The sequence below is a fragment of the Oncorhynchus masou genome, unplaced genomic scaffold (genome assembly GCF_036934945.1).
Source record: "Oncorhynchus masou masou isolate Uvic2021 unplaced genomic scaffold, UVic_Omas_1.1 unplaced_scaffold_819, whole genome shotgun sequence".
In the NCBI taxonomy this organism is placed as follows: Eukaryota; Metazoa; Chordata; class Actinopteri; order Salmoniformes; family Salmonidae; genus Oncorhynchus; species Oncorhynchus masou.
In genome coordinates this window covers 209,861-224,128 of record NW_027014666.1, presented here as the reverse complement: position 1 = coordinate 224,128, position 14,268 = coordinate 209,861, and the positions used below count along the sequence as shown (strand labels likewise).

The following is a 14,268-nucleotide window of genomic DNA, read 5'->3' as shown; positions in this document are numbered from 1 at the left end:
TATCGACTGTCTGCCTATTATCAGCCAATATCGTTCACAATATTAGTCAGTCACTTTACTTTCAGCATTTAAAACTGTAAACGCATTCATGTTCATATTCAGTGAGCTCCAAAACTATAGTATATATATTGTTGTTTTGTCCTTGTACTCCAGCACTTTAGATTGGAAATGATACAATGACCATGAGGTTACAATGCAGACTGTCATCTTTAACGGGTATTTTCATCCATATCAGGTGATACATTTACAAATTACAGCATTTATTGTACATGGGTACATATACCCCCCCCGCACCCCATTTTTAAGGGACCAAAAGTATTGTGACTCGACAAACCCGTTGGATGCTTTGGCTGGTTGATTTGGTTGTGTTTCAGATTATTTTGTGCCCAATAGAAATGAATGGTAAATAATGTATTATTTAACCCAGGAAGAGTAGCTGCTGCCTTGGCAGGAACTAATGGGGATCCATAATAAACCCCAGGAAGAGTAGCTGCTGCCTTGGCAGGAACTCATGGGGATCCATAATAAACCCCAGGAAGAGTAGCTGCTGCCTCGGCAGGAACAAATGGGGATCCATAATAAACCCCAGGAAGAGTAGCTGCTGCCTTGGCAGGAACTCATGGGGATCCATAATAAACCCCAGGAAGAGTAGCTGCTGCCTCGGCAGGAACTAATGGGGATCCATAATAAACCCCAGGAAGAGTAGCTGCTGCCTTGACTAATGGGGATCCATAATAAAGCCCAGGAAGAGTAGCTGCTGCCTTGGCAGGAACTAATGGGGATCCATAATAAACCCCAGGAAGGGTAGCTGCTTCCTTGGCAGGAACTAATGGGGATCCATAATAAACCCCAGGAAGAGTAGCTGCTGCCTTGGCAGGAACTAATGGGGATCCATAATAAACCCCAGGAAGAGTAGCTGCTGCCTTGGCAGGAACTAATGGGGATCCATAATAAAGCCCAGGAAGAGTAGCTGCCGCCTTGGCAGGAACTAATGGGGATCCATAATAAACCCCAGGAAGAGTAGCTGCTGCCTTGGCAGGAACTAATGGGGATCCATAATAAACCCCAGGAAGAGTAGCTGCTGCCTTGGTAGGAACTCATGGGGATCCATAACAAACCCCAGGAAGAGTAGCTGCTGCCTTGGCAGGAACTCATGGGGATCCATAATAAACCCCAGGAAGGGTAGCTGCTGCCTTGGTAGGAACTCATGGGGATCCATAATAAACCCCAGGAAGAGTAGCTGCTGCCTTGGCAGGAACTAATGGGGATCCATAATAAACCCCAGGAAGAGTAGCTGCTGACTTGACAGGAACTAATGGGGATCCATAATAAACCCCAGGAAGGGTAGCTGCTGCCTTGGCAGGAACTAATGGGGACCAATAATAAACCCTAGGAAGAGTAGCTGCTGCCTTGACAGGAACTAATGCGGATCCATAATAAACCCCAGGAAGAGTAGCTGCTGCCTTGGTAGGAACTAATGGGGATCCATAATAAACCCCAGGAAGAGTAGCTGCTGCCTTGGCAGGAACTAATGGGGATCCATAATAAACCCCAGGAAGAGTAGCTGCTGCCTTGACAGGAAGGAACTCATTGGGATTATTAACCCAAATTACAACACAAAATGAGTTTACCTTAAATTGAGCAACTCGGCTGGTTGTGATGTTTACGATGCACTATCACATTTTAAGTCATACAAATAACAATTATTTATAGCCTTTACTGAGGCTAAATACAAGTATTCAAAAACACAATTTGATATTTTTTGGGGTGAGTGACAGTTAAGGATGAAGGAGAGGTTTTCCACAAGACAGAACCACTGTTTCCTTATAGAACCCCAAGGAGACAGAACCACTGTTTCCTTATAGAACCCCAAGGAGACAGAACAACTGTTTCCTTATAGAACCCCAAGGAGACAGAACCACTGTTTCCTTATAGAACCCCAAGGAGACAGAACAACTGTTTCCTTATAGAACCCCAAGGAGACAGAACCACTGTTTCCTTATAGAACCCCAAGGAGACAGAACCACTGTTTCCTTATAGAACCCCAAGGAGACAGAACCACTGTTTCCTTATAGAACCCCAAGGAGACAGAACCACTGTTTCCTTATAGAACCCCAAGGAGACAGAACCACTGTTTCCTTATAGAACCCCAAGGAGACAGAACAACTGTTTCCTTATAGAACCCCAAGGAGACAGAACCACTGTTTCCTTATAGAACCCCAAGGAGACAGAACCACTGTTTCCTTATAGAACCCCAAGGAGACAGAACCACTGTTTCCTTATAGAACCCCAAGGAGACAGAACAACTGTTTCCTTATAGAACCCCAAGGAGACAGAACCACTGTTTCCTTATAGAACCCCAAGGAGACAGAACAACTGTTTCCTTATAGAACCCCAAGGAGACAGAACCACTGTTTCCTTATAGAACCCCAAGGAGACAGAACCACTGTTTCCTTATAGAACCCCAAGGAGACAGAACCACTGTTTCCTTATAGAACCCCAAGGAGACAGAACCACTGTTTCCTTATAGAATCCCAAGGAGACAGAACCACTGTTTCCTTATAGAATCCCAAGGAGACAGAACAACTGTTTCCTTATAGAACCCCAAGGAGACAGAACCACTGTTTCCTTATAGAACCCCAAGGAGACAGAACCACTGTTTCCTTATAGAACCCCAAGGAGACAGAACCACTGTTTCCTTATAGAACCCTTTTCATCGACCTGGCTTTTCATTCCAGCAACTACAGCGAATGGATGTATAACCAGACTAGCTCAACTCAGTAGTGTGAACAGGATATAATATATTGATCTCTATCAGTCCTGTTCAGTACGTACCCCAGTGGCAGAAGTCCGAGGAGATGATGAACAAGTTGGAGGGATCAGCCAGATACCTGCTGAGCAGTTTCCCATAATCCTGTTCTTTAGACTCACTGAGGGCTCCAACCAGCACCGGGACAATGCTGAGCTCATCTTTATGACTGCAGTGGGAAATGGAGACAACACATTACAAGCCTGTATGGGTGTTGTGCACTGGGGACAGTTACCTGACTGAGATGGTAGAAGCTGTTACAGAGACTGAACGCGTATTAACCCAACCTGATTAAAAGGTAGGTGTGGTTATTAACCCAAACTGATTAAAATGTGTGGGTATTACCCCAACCTGATTAAAAGGTGTGGGTATTACCCCAACCTGATTAAAAGGTGTGGGTATTCCCCCAACCTGATTCAAAGGAAGGTGTGGGTATTCCCCAACCTGATTCAAAGGTGTGGGTATTACCCCAACCTGATTAAAAGGTGTGGGTATTCCCCCAACCTGATTCAAAGGAAGGTGTGGGTATTCCCCAACCTGATTCAAAGGAAGGTGTGGGTATTACCCCAACCTGATTCAAAGGAAGGTGTGGGTATAAACCCAACCTGATTAAAAGGAAGGTGTGGGTATTACCCCAACCTGATTAAAGGAAGGTGTGGGTATTACCCCAACCTGATTAAAAGGAAGGTGTGGGTATTACCCCAACCTGATTAAAAGGAAGGTGTGGGTATTACCCCAACCTGATTAAAAGGAAGGTGTGGGTATTACCCCAACCTGATTAAAAGGTGTAGGTATTAACCCAACCTGATTCAAAGGAAGGTGTGGGTATTACCCCAACCTGATTCAAAGGTGTGGGTATTAACCCAACCTGATTCAAAGGAAGGTGTGGGTATTACCCCAACCTGATTAAAAGGAAGGTGTGGGTATTCCCCCAACCTGATTCAAAGGAAGGTGTGGGTATTAACCCAACCTGATTCAAAGGAAGGTGTGGGTATTACCCCAACCTGATTCAAAGGAAGGTGTGGGTATTAACCCAACCTGATTAAAAGGAAGGTGTGGGTATTCCCCCAACCTGATTAAAAGGAAGGTGTGGGTATTAACCCAACCTGATTAAAAGGAAGGTGTGGGTATTAACCCAACCTGATTAAAAGGAAGGTGTGGGTATTACCCCAACCTGATTAAAAGGTGTGGGAATTACCCCAACCTGATTAAAAGGTGTGGGTATTACCCCAACCTGATTAAAAGGTGTGGGTATTACCCCAACCTGATTAAAAGGAAGGTGTGGGTATTAACCCAACCTGATTCAAAGGTGTGGGTATTACCCCAACCTGATTAAAAGGTGTGCATGCTTATTGAGTGGGTTCATTAATTGAGCATGCAGGCTTTACTTAAGATTAGATTCTCGATTTATACTGACTCTCCATTAGCGACAGCGAGTCTTCTTGGGGTCTGACACAGTAAACAACCAATCATTAGTAAACCAATAATTAGTAAAACAACCAATCATAAACCATAGTAATGAAGCAAAACATCATGGGGCTTGGGGATGACAGAACTCCACAAAATGTCAAGGCAAACCAGTCATTAGACCCACAGCTCTCCTCCATTAGTCATGAGGCCCTGCTGGCTCCCACAACCTGACAGACAGGTCAGGTCTGTATCGTGGCCCTCAAGTCTCTTAATCACTGTACTCTCCACTGATGGATGGCTTGTGATGAATGAAGCAGACAACATGTCCTGACAGACTGTAGTCTGTCTTACCTCTCCATGGCTTTAGCAGTGTAAGGCAGGTGCATTTCAATGCTGTGCTCATCCTCGTCTGTCTGAAGACTCATCCTCTCAAACATCCCAGTCTTCCAGAGGTCAGCATAGACTAGAGGGAGATGAGGATTCAATATACAGGAGGTCAGCATAGACTAGAGGGAGGTGAGGATTCAATATACAGGAGGTCAGCATAGACTAGAGGGAGATGAGGATTCAATATACAGGAGGTCAGCATAGACTAGAGGGAGACGAGGATTCAATATACAGGAGGTCAGCATAGACTAGAGGGAGATGAGGATTCAATATACAGGAGGTCAGCATAGACTAGAGGGAGGTGAGGATTCAATATACAGGAGGTCAGCATAGACTAGAGGGAGATGAGGATTCAATATACAGGAGGTCAGCATAGACTAGAGGGAGACGAGGATTCAATATACAGGAGGTCAGCATAGACTAGAGGGAGGTGAGGATTCAATATACAGGAGGTCAGCATAGACAAGAGGATTCAATATACAGGAGGTCAGCATAGACTAGAGGGAGGTGAGGATTCAATATACAGGAGGTCAGCATAGACAAGAGGATTCAATATACAGGAGGTCAGCATAGACTAGACGGAGGTTAGGATTCAATATACAGGAGGTCAGCATAGACTAGAGGGAGACGAGGATTCAATATACAGGAGGTCAGCATAGACTAGAGGGAGGTGAGGATTCAATATACAGGAGGTCAGCATAGACAAGAGGATTCAATATACAGGAGGTCAGCATAGACTAGAGGGAGGTGAGGATTCAATATACAGGAGGTCAGCATAGACAAGAGGATTCAATATACAGGAGGTCAGCATAGACTAGACGGAGGTTAGGATTCAATATACAGGAGGTCAGCATAGACTAGAGGGAGACGAGGATTCAATATACAGGAGGTCAGCATAGACTAGAGGGAGGTGAGGATTCAATATACAGGAGGTCAGCATAGACAAGAGGATTCAATATACAGGAGGTCAGCATAGACTAGAGGATTCAATATACAGGAGGTCAGCATAGACTAGAGGGAGGTGAGGATTCAATATACATGAGGTCAGCATAGACAAGAGGATTCAATATACAGGAGGTCAGCATAGACTAGAGGATTCAATATACAGGAGGTCAGCATAGACTAGAGGGAGGTGAGGATTCAATATACAGGAGGTCAGCATAGAGGGAGGTGAGGGTTCAATATACAGGAGGTCAGCATAGACTAGAGGGAGGTGAGGATTCAATATACAGGAGGTCAGCATAGACTAGAGGGAGGTGAGGATTCAATATACAGGAGCTCAGCATAGAGGGAGGTGAGGGTTCAATATACAGGAGGTCAGCATAGACTAGAGGGAGGTGAGGATTCAATATACAGGAGGTCAGCATAGAGGGAGGTGAGGGTTCAATATACAGGAGGTCAGCATAGAGGGAGGTGAGGGTTCAATATACAGGAGGTCAGCATAGAGGGAGGTGAGGATTCAACATCCACATTATTACTGGGGAACAGAGGCTCGTATTAGCATTTGACTGCGAGTCATTAGTTCAGCACTGATATGTGTTTGGCAGTGAGAATGTCTCTTTTCCAGTATCAGTCAGATGATTGGTCCCCTGAGGACAACTCAGGTTTTTGTTTGTGTCAAGCTTTAAAAAAGGCACAATAAACACTGGATTAGGGCTGTGACGGTCAACCAAAATAAATGCAACATGTAAAGTGTTGGTCCTATGGTCTATGAGCTGAAATAAAATATCCCAGAAATGTTCCATACGCACAAAAAGCTGATTTCTCTCAAATGTGTTGTGCACAAATTTGTTTACATCCCTGTTTGTGAGAATTTCTCCTCTGCCAAGATAATCCATCCCCCTGAGAGGTGTGGCATATCAAGAAGCTGATTAAACAGCATTATCATTACACAGGTGCACCTTGAGCCGGGGACAATAAAAGGCCACTAAAATGTGCAGTTTTGTCACAACACAATGCCACAGATGTCTCAAGATGAGGGAGAGTGCAATTGGCCTGCTGACTGCAGGAATGTCCACCAGAGTTGTTGCAAGATCATTTTGTTAATTTCTCTACCATAAGCCGCCTCCAACGTTGTTTTAAAGAATTTGGCAGTATGTCCAACCGGCCTCATATCCGCAGACCACGTGTTACCACGCCAGCTCAGGACCTCCACAGTCGGCTTCTTCACCTGAGGCATCGTCTGAGACCAGCCACCCGGACAACTGATAAAACTGGGTTTGCACAAACTAAGATTTTCTGCACAAACTGTAAGAAACCGTCTCAGGGAAGCTTATTTGTGTGCCTGTCGTCCTCACCAGAGTCTTGGCCTGACTGCACTTTGGCGTCGTGACCGACATCAGTGGGCAAATGCTCACCTTCGATGGCCAATGGCACACTGGCCTAGACCAACTATGAAGAGGCCTTGGCCCAGACCAGCTATGAAGAGGCCTTGGCCCAGACCAGCTATGAAGAGGCCTTGGCCCAGACCAGTTATGAAGAGGCCTTGGCCCAGACCAGTTATGAAGAGGCCTTGGCCCAGACCAGTTATGAAGAGGCCTTGGCCCAGACCAGCTATGAAGAGGCCTTGGCCCAGACCAGCTATGAAGAGACCTTGGCCCAGACCAGCTATGAAGAGACCTTGGCCCAGACCAGCTATGAAGAGACCTTGGCCCAGACCAGCTATGAAGAGACCTTGGCCCAGACCAGCTATGAAGAGGCCTTGGCCCAGACCAGCTATGAAGAGACCTTGGCCCAGACCAGCTATGAAGAGACCTTGGCCCAGACCAGCTATGAAGAGGCCTTGGCCCAGACCAGTTATGAAGAGGCCTTGGCCCAGACCAGCTATGAAGAGGCCTTGGCCCAGACCAGCTATGAAGAGGCCTTGGCCCAGACCAGTTATGAAGAGGCCTTGGCCCAGACCAGCTATGAAGAGGCCTTGGCCCAGACCAGCTATGAAGAGGCCTTGGCCCAGACCAGCTATGAAGAGACCTTGGCCCAGACCAGCTATGAAGAGACCTTGGCCCAGACCAGCTATGAAGAGGCCTTGGCCCAGACCAGCTATGAAGAGACCTTGGCCCAGACCAGCTATGAAGAGGCCTTGGCCCAGACCAGCTATGAAGAGACCTTGGCCCAGACCAGCTATGAAGAGACCTTGGCCCAGACCAGCTATGAAGAGACCTTGGCCCAGACCAGTTATGAAGAGGCCTTGGCCCAGACCAGCTATGAAGAGGCCTTGGCCCAGACCAGCTATGAAGAGGCCTTGGCCCAGACCAGCTATGAAGAGGCCTTGGCCCAGACCAGCAATGAAGAGACCTTGGCCCAGACCAGCTATGAAGAGACCTTGGCCCAGACCAGCTATGAAGAGACCTTGGCCCAGACCAGCTATGAAGAGACCTTGGCCCAGACCAGCTATGAAGAGGCCTTGGCCCAGACCAGCTATGAAGAGGCCTTGGCCCAGACCAGCTATGAAGAGACCTTGGCCCAGACCAACTATGAAGAGGCCTTGGCCCAGACCAGCTATGAAGAGGCCTTGGCCCAGACCAGCTATGAAGAGGCCTTGGCCCAGACCAGTTATGAAGAGGCCTTGGCCCAGACCAGTTATGAAGAGGCCTTGGCCCAGACCAGTTATGAAGAGGCCTTGGCCCAGACCAGCTATAAAGAGGCCTTGGCCCAGACCAGCTATGAAGAGACCTTGGCCCAGACCAGCTATGAAGAGACCTTGGCCCAGACCAGCTATGAAGAGACCTTGGCCCAGACCAGCTATGAAGAGACCTTGGCCCAGACCAGCTATGAAGAGGCCTTGGCCCAGACCAGCTATGAAGAGACCTTGGCCCAGACCAGCTATGAAGAGACCTTGGCCCAGACCAGCTATGAAGAGGCCTTGGCCCAGACCAGTTATGAAGAGGCCTTGGCCCAGACCAGCTATGAAGAGGCCTTGGCCCAGACCAGCTATGAAGAGGCCTTGGCCCAGACCAGTTATGAAGAGGCCTTGGCCCAGACCAGCTATGAAGAGGCCTTGGCCCAGACCAGCTATGAAGAGGCCTTGGCCCAGACCAGCTATGAAGAGACCTTGGCCCAGACCAGCTATGAAGAGACCTTGGCCCAGACCAGCTATGAAGAGGCCTTGGCCCAGACCAGCTATGAAGAGACCTTGGCCCAGACCAGCTATGAAGAGGCCTTGGCCCAGACCAGCTATGAAGAGACCTTGGCCCAGACCAGCTATGAAGAGACCTTGGCCCAGACCAGCTATGAAGAGACCTTGGCCCAGACCAGTTATGAAGAGGCCTTGGCCCAGACCAGCTATGAAGAGGCCTTGGCCCAGACCAGCTATGAAGAGGCCTTGGCCCAGACCAGCTATGAAGAGGCCTTGGCCCAGACCAGCTATGAAGAGACCTTGGCCCAGACCAGCTATGAAGAGACCTTGGCCCAGACCAGCTATGAAGAGACCTTGGCCCAGACCAGCTATGAAGAGACCTTGGCCCAGACCAGCTATGAAGAGGCCTTGGCCCAGACCAGCTATGAAGAGGCCTTGGCCCAGACCAGCTATGAAGAGGCCTTGGCCCAGACCAGCTATGAAGAGACCTTGGCCCAGACCAGCTATGAAGAGGCCTTGGCCCAGACCAGCTATGAAGAGGCCTTGGCCCAGACCAGCTATGAAGAGGCCTTGGCCCAGACCAGTTATGAAGAGGCCTTGGCCCAGACCAGCTATGAAGAGGCCTTGGCCCAGACCAGCTATGAAGAGACCTTGGCCCAGACCAGCTATGAAGAGACCTTGGCCCAGACCAGCTATGAAGAGACCTTGGCCCAGACCAGCTATGAAGAGGCCTTGGCCCAGACCAGCTATGAAGAGGCCTTGGCCCAGACCAGCTATGAAGAGACCTTGGCCCAGACCAGCTATGAAGAGGCCTTGGCCCAGACCAGCTATGAAGAGGCCTTGGCCCAGACCAGCTATGAAGAGACCTTGGCCCAGACCAGCTATGAAGAGGCCTTGGCCCAGACCAGCTATGAAGAGGCCTTGGCCCAGACCAGCTATGAAGAGACCTTGGCCCAGACCAGCTATGAAGAGGCCTTGGCCCAGACCAGTTATGAAGAGGCCTTGGCCCAGACCAGCTATGAAGAGGCCTTGGCCCAGACCAGCTATGAAGAGGCCTTGGCCCAGACCAGCTATGAAGAGGCCTTGGCCCAGACCAGCTATGAAGAGACCTTGGCCCAGACCAGCTATGAAGAGACCTTGGCCCAGACCAGCTATGAAGAGACCTTGGCCCAGACCAGCTATGAAGAGACCTTGGCCCAGACCAGCTATGAAGAGGCCTTGGCCCAGACCAGCTATGAAGAGGCCTTGGCCCAGACCAGCTATGAAGAGGCCTTGGCCCAGACCAGCTATGAAGAGACCTTGGCCCAGACCAGCTATGAAGAGGCCTTGGCCCAGACCAGCTATGAAGAGGCCTTGGCCCAGACCAGCTATGAAGAGGCCTTGGCCCAGACCAGCTATGAAGAGACCTTGGCCCAGACCAGCTATGAAGAGGCCTTGGCCCAGACCAGCTATGAAGAGGCCTTGGCCCAGACCAGCTATGAAGAGACCTTGGCCCAGACCAGCTATGAAGAGACCTTGGCCCAGACCAGCTATGAAGAGGCCTTGGCCCAGACCAGCTATGAAGAGGCCTTGGCCCAGACCAGCTATGAAGAGGCCTTGGCACAGACCAGCTATGAAGAGACCTTGGCCCAGACCAGCTATGAAGAGGCCTTGGCCCAGACCAGCTATGAAGAGGCCTTGGCCCAGACCAGCTATGAAGAGACCTTGGCCCAGACCAGCTATGAAGAGACCTTGGCCCAGACCAGCTATGAAGAGGCCTTGGCCCAGACCAGCTATGAAGAGACCTTGGCCCAGACCAGTTATGAAGAGGCCTTGGCCCAGACCAGCTATGAAGAGGCCTTGGCCCAGACCAGCTATGAAGAGGCCTTGGCCCAGACCAGCTATGAAGAGACCTTGGCCCAGACCAGCTATGAAGAGACCTTGGACCAGACCAGCTATGAAGAGACCTTGGCCCAGACCAGCTGTTAAGAGACCTTGGCCCAGACCAGCTATGAAGAGACCTTGGCCCAGACCAGCTATGAAGAGACCTTGGACCAGACCAGCTATGAAGAGACCTTGGCCCAGACCAGCTGTTAAGAGACCTTGGCCCAGACCAGCTATGAAGAGACCTTGGCCCAGACCAGCTATGAAGAGACCTTGGCCCAGACCAGCTATGAAGAGACCTTGGCCCAGACCAGCTATGAAGAGACCTTGGCCCAGACCAGCTATGAAGAGGCCTTGGCCCAGACCAGCTATGAAGAGGCCTTGGCCCAGACCAGCTATGAAGAGACCTTGGCCCAGACCAGCTATGAAGAGGCCTTGGCCCAGACCAGCTATGAAGAGGCCTTGGCCCAGACCAGCTATGAAGAGGCCTTGGCCCAGACCAGTTATGAAGAGGCCTTGGCCCAGACCAGTTATGAAGAGGCCTTGGCCCAGACCAGTTATGAAGAGGCCTTGGCCCAGACCAGCTATAAAGAGGCCTTGGCCCAGACCAGCTATGAAGAGACCTTGGCCCAGACCAGCTATGAAGAGACCTTGGCCCAGACCAGCTATGAAGAGACCTTGGCCCAGACCAGCTATGAAGAGACCTTGGCCCAGACCAGCTATGAAGAGGCCTTGGCCCAGACCAGCTATGAAGAGACCTTGGCCCAGACCAGCTATGAAGAGACCTTGGCCCAGACCAGCTATGAAGAGACCTTGGCCCAGACCAGCTATGAAGAGACCTTGGCCCAGACCAGCTATGAAGAGGCCTTGGCCCAGACCAGCTATGAAGAGGCCTTGGCCCAGACCAGCTATGAAGAGGCCTTGGCCCAGACCAGCTATGAAGAGACCTTGGCCCAGACCAGCTATGAAGAGGCCTTGGCCCAGACCAGCTATGAAGAGGCCTTGGCCCAGACCAGCTATGAAGAGGCCTTGGCCCAGACCAGCTATGAAGAGACCTTGGCCCAGACCAGCTATGAAGAGGCCTTGGCCCAGACCAGCTATGAAGAGGCCTTGGCCCAGACCAGCTATGAAGAGACCTTGGCCCAGACCAGCTATGAAGAGACCTTGGCCCAGACCAGCTATGAAGAGGCCTTGGCCCAGACCAGCTATGAAGAGGCCTTGGCCCAGACCAGCTATGAAGAGGCCTTGGCACAGACCAGCTATGAAGAGACCTTGGCCCAGACCAGCTATGAAGAGGCCTTGGCCCAGACCAGCTATGAAGAGGCCTTGGCCCAGACCAGCTATGAAGAGACCTTGGCCCAGACCAGCTATGAAGAGACCTTGGCCCAGACCAGCTATGAAGAGGCCTTGGCCCAGACCAGCTATGAAGAGACCTTGGCCCAGACCAGTTATGAAGAGGCCTTGGCCCAGACCAGCTATGAAGAGGCCTTGGCCCAGACCAGCTATGAAGAGGCCTTGGCCCAGACCAGCTATGAAGAGACCTTGGCCCAGACCAGCTATGAAGAGACCTTGGACCAGACCAGCTATGAAGAGACCTTGGCCCAGACCAGCTGTTAAGAGACCTTGGCCCAGACCAGCTATGAAGAGACCTTGGCCCAGACCAGCTATGAAGAGACCTTGGACCAGACCAGCTATGAAGAGACCTTGGCCCAGACCAGCTGTTAAGAGACCTTGGCCCAGACCAGCTATGAAGAGACCTTGGCCCAGACCAGCTATGAAGAGACCTTGGCCCAGACCAGCTATGAAGAGACCTTGGCCTGGACCAGCTATGAAGAGACCTTGGCCCAGACCAGCTATGAAGAGGCCTGCTCCCCCTCTCAAGGCTCCTCCTCCCCCTGCTCCCCCTCTCAAGGCTCCTCCTCCCCCCTGCTCCCCCTCTCAAGGCACCTGCTCCCCCTCTCAAGGCCCCTCCTCTGCCTGCTCCCCCTCTCAAGGCCCCTCCTCCCCCACTCAAGGCCCCTCCTCCTCCTGCTCCCCTCTCAAGGCCCCTCCTCTGCCTGCATCAGCTCTGGTTAATAAAGTTACTTTCAAATGGACTTTTCTGCTGCTTCCCTAACTCGGATCTGACCACGTCAACACGGAACTGGTCATCATCAGGTCCGTTTGGATAGAGTCTCTATACTGAAAAATGTATTTATGCGTATTTGTTTGGGTGGGAAAGCCCCAGGTCCATTTCAGAATGGGTTCAACTTCTTAGACCGCTACTTGAGGCCCAACAACAGACAACGCAAGGAATATTGTAAACAATGTCACAGAAACTGGACTTGGGGACTAGAATAGGGTGGTTTGTTTTGCCAAATAAACAAAAATGGACTACAGTAAGTATCTGAATTTAATTTCTCCTCTGTACCGTAACCCTGAAACCCTAATACATTCTGAAACATGGGTTTGGTGAACTGTTACACCCATAGTTATGAATATAACTACTGTTCCCTGAACATATGTTGGACCAAACCACCAGCAGAGTTTGGGCTCACTGAAGAGTGGTGCTGAATGGAGGAAAGGGATGTGAGGCCCGCTATTATAGCAGGGAGCGGGGACAACTAGAGGGAGGCGGGGACAACTAGAGGGAGGCGGGGACAACTAGAGGGAGGCGGGGACCAACTAGATGGAGGCGGGGACCAACTAGAGGGAGGCGGGGACCAACTAGAGGAGCGGGGGCCAACTAGAGGGAGGCGGGGATCAACTAGAGGGAGGCGGGGGCCAACTAGAGGGAGGCGGGGGCCAACTAGAGGGAGGGGCGGGGGCGGGGACCAACTAGAGGGAGGCGGGGACCAACTAGAGGGAGGCGGGGACAACTAGAGGGAGGCGGGGACAACTAGAGGGAGGCGGGGACAACTAGAGGGAGGCGGGGACAACTAGAGGAGCGGGGACAACTATAAATGATCCATAGCCTCCTGGTCAATCCTGAGGTGATTTATAAACCTCCGCAGAGGACAGGGCACAGTGTGTGTGTGTACCTACCATTCTGGTCAATCCTGAGGTCGTAGAGAGGTGTTTTATAAACCTCAGCAGAGGACAGGGCACAGCGGGACAGAGGAACATGGTGAGACGGACCCAAGATGAACACCCTGCGACTACAGGGGAAAGAGAGGACTCAGTCAACACACTGTCCTCAGTAGGACTCAGTTCAGCAGCTCAGTGGACCAGTCATCATGGACCAGTCATCATGGACCAGTCATCAGGCCACAGATGCGTCGGTCGACCAGGCTTCGCTCAAGTTGTTCCAAGGTGAGGCTGTGATAGAGGCTATACTGCTCCCTACTGTCTGTCTGAGGTAACTACAGGCTGATAGGTCCTTCATGGTGAAACAGAGCAGGCGAAGGATTTGGAGGAGGGACAATGCGGAAAAAGAAATTTAAAAATCTCTCATTTCGAATTGATGATACTTAAAATGTCGATGAAAATGTATTTTGTTACTGAATAAAATGGTTTAATTTAGAAAACTCACTGAACATAAGTAATAGACATGATAAATGACTTACGTAACAGAAGGGTCTATTTGTTTGTAGGCGTGTGCAGCACAAGCACCACAGTAGGAATATCCTGCATGGCTGACAACACATTACAAGACACCATTACAACCTGCCTGACAACACACTACAACCTGCCTGGCTGACAACACATTACAACCTGTCTGGCTGACAACACATTACAACCTGCC

General features: G+C 50.4%; 1 protein-coding gene across 2 annotated transcripts in view; it reads right to left on the bottom strand.

Moving 5' to 3' along the window:
- LOC135537571 (protein MEMO1-like) overlaps positions 1-14,268 on the bottom strand; it is a 55,079-nt gene that overhangs the window by 23,893 nt on the left and 16,918 nt on the right. Inside the window, exons 3-6 of one of the 2 annotated variants that reach the window (XM_064963702.1) lie at positions 14,090-14,158; positions 13,569-13,681; positions 4,571-4,682; positions 2,836-2,978 (exon numbers count right to left, since the gene is read on the bottom strand). In XM_064963702.1, the coding sequence (XP_064819774.1) occupies positions 2,836-2,978; positions 4,571-4,682; positions 13,569-13,681; positions 14,090-14,158 (437 nt within the window). The remainder of the gene's footprint in view (positions 1-2,835; positions 2,979-4,570; positions 4,683-13,568; positions 13,682-14,089; positions 14,159-14,268) is intronic. The other variant, XM_064963703.1, reaches the window with a different exon arrangement.